The sequence below is a fragment of the Ipomoea nil genome, unplaced genomic scaffold (genome assembly GCF_001879475.1).
Source record: "Ipomoea nil cultivar Tokyo-kokei standard unplaced genomic scaffold, Asagao_1.1 scaffold2845, whole genome shotgun sequence".
Classification (NCBI taxonomy): Eukaryota; Viridiplantae; Streptophyta; class Magnoliopsida; order Solanales; family Convolvulaceae; genus Ipomoea; species Ipomoea nil.
Genome location: NW_017619273.1, coordinates 8,168,682 through 8,176,448, shown reverse-complemented (window position 1 = coordinate 8,176,448; position 7,767 = coordinate 8,168,682). Strand labels below are relative to the sequence as shown.

The following is a 7,767-nucleotide window of genomic DNA, read 5'->3' as shown; positions in this document are numbered from 1 at the left end:
AGAGAGAATAAAAAACAAACTCTTATATTTTGTCAAAAATATGTATTATTATTATTATTATTATTATTATTATTATTATTATTATTATTATTATTATTATTGTTGTTGTTGTTGTTGTTGTTGTTGTTGTTGTTGTTGTTATTATTATTATTATATCAACGGTTGGTAAAAAGATATTTGAAAAAATTAGTTGTTTAAATTAACATTTAAAATGACCTAAGGGTTATTATTATATGTATACCCTTAGGTCACTATTGGAAATTATTGAATTTTCGACCACCTGAAAGTGATCTTAAATCAAGTCGAAATCAAAAAGTGGCCGGAAATAGCAACAAAGGTTTTTCCGGATACCAAAAGTGGTCAGAACAAGGCTTTCGACTTGATTTAAGATCACTTTCAGGTGGTCGGAAATTCCATAATTTCCTGTAGTGGGTTATTTTAAATGTTAATTTAAACAGCTAATTTTTTCAAATATCTTTTTACCAACCGTTGATATAATTCGCTGGTCAAATCCGCTAATATAATCCGCCAACGCTAACCGCTAACTGCTGATTGTCAAACAAGGACATTGCAAGGTAGTTTCTCACTTCAATTTGTTGTGTGATTTGAAAAATTTCTTTGTCAACAGATCCCTCAAGTAGTTAATATGATTGGCTTTATTAATTTAAATTTTTTAAATTTTTTCATGGTATTAATAAAATACTTGGTAAATAAATATATAGCATTATTTTGTATTATAACTTTGATATTTAATTTAAAAATAGTGCACAAAAAAGATAATAGACAATGTAGTGAATATAATCAATTGATGAATTTGAATATACAGAATTTTTACATTGGAGAAAAATAAAGACAATATAACTAATGAAATTATTTCTCTTAATTAATTTATTGATAATGAATAATTTTTTTAATAAAGACATTGTAGGGACAATGTAGCGAATATAATCAATTGATGAATTTGAATTTTCAATGTAAAGAATTTTTATATTGGAGAAAAATAAAGACAATATAACTAATGAAATTATTCCTCTTATTTAACTTATCGATAATGAATAAATTTTTTTTAATAAAGACATTGTAGACACATAATTCTAAATTAAAGAAATGCATATGTGTTATTTTTTGTTGTAGCTACTAAATTGTTATTTAATTTAATAAGAGTAAAATAGAGTACTAATTATGCCAACTTTGATTGAGAGAGACTCAAACCTAAGACCTTTCTTATGAAATCAATGAGTAAGTTTTTTTTTTTTGAAGGTCAACCAATGTGGTTGTATTTATAGATAAACTGAAAAATAGAGTCTGGTGGGGCATCGTCCCAGTACATAGCTGTAGTCGAATTTAAAGCTAAAGTAGCTAAAGTATGTGCTAATAAATTCTGTAGTCTAGGAACAAAATTGACTGAGCAAAAACTTAAAGTAGACATAAAATTCCTGCAACTATAGCATATCCAACATATGACCTGGACGGGGTATTCGGTGCATATAGGCAGCGTTGTAGCGTATGGCAGTCAGTATGTAGTCGTATTGAATCTTCGCCACGTCCTCTTAACCATGATAAAACCTCTTTACACGCGTATGCCTCCGCCATGAGTGGAGAAAAACAATTCAGTAGTGGGGCGCTGGAAGCAGAGACATAGTGATTGTCGGCATCTAGTAGTACCGCTCCCACCGCTGTTGAGCTGGTATCCTGGTGATAGCTTGCATCCATGTAGCATCTCCTAGGTCTTGATGTTTCCGCGGGGTGGCCGGATTGTGGCAGCGGCGGTTGATGCATGCCTTCGGCCACAACGGAGACCACCGGCTGGAGGCCAACCTGTTGTGCGGTGTGACCGGCTCCATCGACCGTGTGATGGTCCCTTGCGGCTGGTGTGGGCGTTCGGTGGTGTAGTGTGATCCACGCTTGCATAGTGGTCATAGCTGCCACAAGCACCTTCTTTGGCAACGGTAGACAGGCATCCCAAACAGCTCTGTTTCTTGCTCTCCATATATGATATAAAATAGAAGCTGCATACAATATTCCATTAGTGTCTAGAACATTTAAGAGTGCACTAAACCATTCATGGGAAAATATTTGTCACAATGTTGGGGAGTGGGAGGCTAGATTGGCTCCAAATGGATCTTGCATAATCACACGATACTAATGAATGCAAAATATTTTCATGAGCAATCACACACATGGCACACATCGAGTCCACTTCTACTCTCTTTATAATCAAATTGCTCTTAGTGGGGAGGATATCATTTAGAGCTCTCCATAGAAATGTTTTCCATTTGGGGGGTGCTTTGATTTTCCATAAGGCTAACCATCCATCAAAAACCCCATTATTAGCGTTAGGATAGTCTCCAACTATGCGTTGATAATCGTCCTTGACTGAGTAACAACCATTAGGATCCCCGTGCCAATACCATACATCATAAATTAATGGAAAAGATAATATTTAACGAAAAAGTTAACGGATAATCATATTCATTAAGGATAAATTAGGAAATCTCAAGAAAAAAATTAAAATCTGATCAATCTGAGCCATTCATTTTATTAAAAAATTTGATCGCCATTTTTTATACCCATTATAGACCTAACTCTCTTGGGCTCTTATATATATATATATATATATATATATATATATATATATATATATATAGTAGACTAGGGCAAATTATTGTATGGACGATTACAAAAAGTACATTTTTAATATACTAAATGTATATTATTTTGTACTGAATGTACATTATATAATATAATGTACACTCAGTACATAAATAATGTACATCCCCTGAATAAAATGTACATTATTTTTATATTGAATGTACATTATTTTTTGTAATGAATGTACATTATTATTTTATAGTATACAAAATATGATCCATACAACTTGTGTGAACCATGGTCCACACAATAATGATTGGTATACTAGTTATCACACACGCATAGTGCGATTAAACTAATGCCCAATGAGTAATTTTTAATTAGTGTTCCTTAATTGGTTAAAGTAGTCATAATAATGAGAGAAAAAAATGCTAAAATATCTTATTTTAATACGAAATAAAAGATAAAGAAATTGAAAATAGCTAAATTATAACTAAAGTAAATAAAAGGAAATTAATCACTAACTCTATCATGATCCACCACGCAATAAAATAGTTGGATAAAGAGTACTAATTTGAAAAGATTAAATTAATTTTTCTTAGTGCACTTTTGCTGAGACTTGGAATTGTCTTCATCTTCTCCATCTTTAGTGAAGTTTAGTTTCTTTATTATGATATAGTTTAGTGAAGTTTAGTTTAGTTTCTTTATTATGGTATATGATATTACTTGTGGTAGTCAATAAGAATGATTCTTCCAATGATATTATGGTATATGATATTATGTGTTTGCCTTGTTGTATATATGATTGAAACCTCAATTGTATTATATGTAGTCTTCATCTTGTAAGCAGTTATTGATTTGTTGAATTTTTAACTATTGACTCTGCAAGATTCATATGTAGAACGATGCTATGTTCCTATAAATACATACAAAAGAATTGTACTTAAAATAATGTGTGTGTATTGAATATATTATTAGCAGATTTAAAATAGGTGTTAGCAAAAAAACACGAGGGTAATGCCAACCAGCATTATTTATTAAATCAAAATTAAATTATATGTATACAAATAAAAATAAAAATAAAAAATGATTGATAATAAAAAAATCATATAACTTCTAGTTCCAAGGGAATTGTTCCTTCAATATAGTGAAAAGAAATAAACAATAATGACAGAATAGAGTTGTGAAATGGGTAAATTACATGTGTGAAAAGAACCAGAAATCATAATCCTAAATGGGGAGTGTTTTTAATCCCCTTTCAGTTACATCATCATCATACAAAATACAATATATGTGTCTATATATATATATGTATCATCTTGTCAAATAGAAAATGTGCATCAAGCTATCAAGTATCAACCAAGAATCAAAGCATTCTTCATTTGGTATTGCAGAATGATAATCATGCACCTATAATAATTCTTTTACTTCGGAAACTTACTTGGTACTTCAACTCTTTATATAGCTTCTTCAGCTGTAAACTGTCAAGCCATCTAGGCAAATCTCAGAGATTAGCAGACACGAGAAAGCCATGAAGAGGCTAGCCAGTTCCCCTGAAGTAATATTTGACAATATATATATATATATATATTTAAAGGGATAATGTAATTGCCACAAATCAGTTCTCAAACTCAAAAGAGATGCTAGATCCAAAAACGTTAGCAGATAAACAAATGCCAACCTATATAGCACATAGCCACATACAATTGAGGTGACAAACTTGTTGATGAGTGATGACACGGTTTAGTCCATCAGAATTTGCTGCTGTTCAAGTTCAATGATATTCTCGGCTAGGGAGTTAAGAGAACCATTCATTGACTCATTGTTGTTCCTGCACTGCTGCAACTGCTCGCTTAGACTTCGCACAAGTTCGTTCAGTCTCTGAATGTTCTTTTCCTGTGTCAAGATAATCTGCAGCATTTATCAGAAATCTGTCAAAAGGTTTGATTCTTAAAACCGCAAGTTGTAGTATAAAAGTATATAAGCTGAAAGCTTTAGGAGAACTAAATACTTCTAGACCGGCAAAAACTTGTGTAAGACCGTCTCATAGATCCTTGTCCATGAGATGGGTCGGGTCAATATGAAAATGTAATACTAATGAGAAATAAAATGTTTGTTCCTTATAAGGGAAAAGTGTAATACTTTTGAGGAAAGGTGTAATACATTTTCCCTCAAAAGTATTACACTTTCCCTTATAAGTAACAAACATTTTATTTCTGAATATATTACATTTTTCAGTATAAGTATTACATTTTCATATTGACCCGACCCGTCTCACGGACAAGGATCCGTGACACAGCCTCAGATGAAAGTCACTCTTCTAGACCTGTTGGCTGTTGTGAGAAAGATTGGTTTTACGATAGACAAAACAGCAACTTTAAGAGTAAGACATGTACTAATGAATTGCTAAATCAAATATTGTACAGTAGTAGGCCCCTCTAAAATCCTGCATTACCAATCAGCCAATACTTAACAAGAATGTTAGGTCAGGAAGAGATTATGATACTCCTTTAAGAAACACTGAAATGGTTTATGCAGGTGGATAATTGGGCTAACCAACAACTGTGAGCACCTTCTAGTCAAGATTACTTCAATACCCAAGAATAAAAGCTAAAGGTCAATCATCCATTCTTCCCCATGAAATGTCATGTCTGAGCCCCACGTGGCATCAGGAGTCCTAAAAGCCTGAAAATTCATCGTGTGTTCTATATCAAGTAACCACAGTACTACATATCCTACCTAATAATACACTGCTTCTCATCTACCTTCCCTTTCCCTTTTCTAGTTCGGAGTCAAAGTATTAAGTAATGCTGAGTGTATATGCAAAAATAGTTTTTAAAATATATTACAATCATTCCAGCACACTATATCACGTGAAAGGCGTAAAGGAGAATGTAGATCTTCTTAGATTGTAGCTAGAACAAATAACAATAGGACTAAACAGTATATAGATGATAACTTGGGGCTTTAACACACGTAAACTATTTTACCACACCTACAGAGAGTTGAAGTGGATTGTATGGAGAATTAACTTTATGCCCTGTCAAGTATATCACCTAAAAGACTAAAATGACATCCTAAAATTTACAAAATGAAATCGAAAGTGTGGAAAAACTAAGTGCAAAGCTGTAAATGATCCCTGAAATATAAATATAAACCGACACAGTTCGCAAAAGGTAACGATACCTTCTCTTTTACAGCTTCTTCTCTCTGAGAAATCTGCAGCTGCTTCTGAGACATACTAGGAGTGGGTTCAACATCACTCACTAGCTGCTGTTTCCATTCAAACTGAGATGTAATTATGAGTATCATTAATAGAAATACAAGCAGCATCGGTCTCGACATCATTACAATCTCCTCTCTCACCACCTGAGAAAATAATGAGTCAAAAATTCATCCTAAGACTAAGATTTGATAAAAGGGAAATTCACAAAATCATAGCCAACAAAACGCAAAGAGTTGAAGCAATGGAAACTTTACAAATTAGCACTACATACATATTTGTCAAGCATATTATAATATCTCAGGTCTAGTAGAACTTACAGTCACATTAATGAAAAGGAGAACTTTACAACTTCAGAAGCAACTAAAGAAAACTGACCCAGAAACCTAAGTTCAAAAATTGCCACTAACTATTAGGAGAAACAGGAATAGAGCTCAAGGGATGAAAGTTAAAGCTGAAATTGGCATTAAAAGCAGACTTTCAAAACTTCTCTTCCTAGAAAACCTAAATTAACGACAGTGGTATAAGCTACTTAGTATCTAGCAGAAAGGAAAGAGTTTTACAAATGATTAAAAAAAAAAAAGAAAAGCATTTCATATTGATTTCAGAGCTTTACAGAAACTATATTTTTCTCTTCTTTCCAGTATCAATCCATCTTTAGACCCGAAAGGAAATCAAGACACAACTTACTGATCGGATGTCGGGTCGACGGGTAGGGCATCTAATTCCGCGGTCCCATTTAAGCACTCAAATTGATGTCAACCGATTGAAGTAAAATGCTCCAGACTCTTTCTGATTATTACAAAGTTTTCAGTTTTTCTTCTTCTTCTTCTTCTCCTTCTCTTCTTCGTTTTGTCCTTCCTTCTTTACTAAAATTTGGGCTCAAAAAAGTTGTTTGAGAGACAGATTAGAATAGCTTGGTTTCCTTCTTTAGAAGTGCAGACCTAACTTCAATTGCAGAATTGTTGAGATTGAAGGCAATGGGATTGTTTGGCGGTGGGCTGGCTCTCAATTTCACTCCATTAACTTCCGGGTTCGATCTAGAACCCGACTCGTCTCCATTCATCTGAGATTCACTCAAATCAATATGAAATTTAGGTCTAGGTTTGATTTCAAACATTTACCGTATAGGAATTGTTAATTCTTTATTTATGTTGGTTTGAAAACTCGAAAAATGACTTTTTTTTTTTTTTAATATATATTTTTCTGTATTTAAGTATTCAAGGAAAATAAAGTTAAGAAAAATATTGAGCAAAATATCAATTTTGGTTTCACAAGTATTAATAAAATGACAGTTTTGGTCTATACATGTTTAATTCTTACTAGTTTTCATCCACAACTATTGTTTTAGTACAAATTTTCATCACGTCGATCATCCCTCTATTTAAGACATGCTAAAATTTTAAAATTTTAGGGCATTTTTGTTCTTTTCAACTTAAGATTTCAATTTGGGCATGAATAAAGGAACAAAAAAAAAAAGGATTTAAGCCCTAAGATCAATCCCAATTCGTAATTTTTCTCCTCATCCTACCTTAATTTGAGAATGAGAACAGCAAATTGGGATAAATATTAGGGCTTAAATCGCTTTATTAATTCTCAAATTGAGATCTTAATTTGAAAAAAATGACAAAAATACCCTTAATACTTTCATATTTTGGCATGTCTTAAATGAAATGGTGACCTATGAATTGTGGCACTAAAACAATATTCGTGGATGAAAATTGGTACTAAAACAATAGTCGTGGATAAAAATTGGTAGGAATTAAACATGTTAATCACAACTATCATTTTGCTAATACTCGTGGGACCAAAATTGATATTTGCTCAAAAATATTCATTCTAGTCAACTAAAAAGTTTGATTTGGCAAAAAATCTCTTCCTAGATTTTTAGTTGGAATATATTTTCTAGATTATTTATTTTTTTTCATATTTATATCTTTATCTCTTCTTTC

The 7,767-nt window shown here is 32.3% G+C and overlaps 1 protein-coding gene across 2 annotated transcripts; it reads right to left on the bottom strand.

Annotated features, from left to right (window-relative positions):
* Positions 1-3,706: 3,706 nt before the first annotated feature.
* LOC109159695 lies at positions 3,707-6,927 on the bottom strand. 2 transcript variants are annotated; one of them, XM_019307786.1, is made up of 3 exons: positions 6,506-6,927; positions 5,779-5,961; positions 3,707-4,503 (listed from the first exon to the last, which is right to left on the bottom strand). In XM_019307786.1, exons 2-3 carry the CDS (start codon positions 5,938-5,940, stop codon positions 4,336-4,338), a joined length of 330 nt encoding a protein of 109 aa, XP_019163331.1. In that variant the 5' UTR covers positions 5,941-5,961; positions 6,506-6,927; the 3' UTR covers positions 3,707-4,335. The 2 variants fall into 2 exon arrangements, with proteins under 2 accessions (XP_019163331.1, XP_019163332.1); XM_019307787.1 differs by lacking the exon at positions 6,506-6,927 and adding an exon at positions 6,136-6,413.
* Between the last annotated feature and the right edge of the window lie 840 nt (positions 6,928-7,767).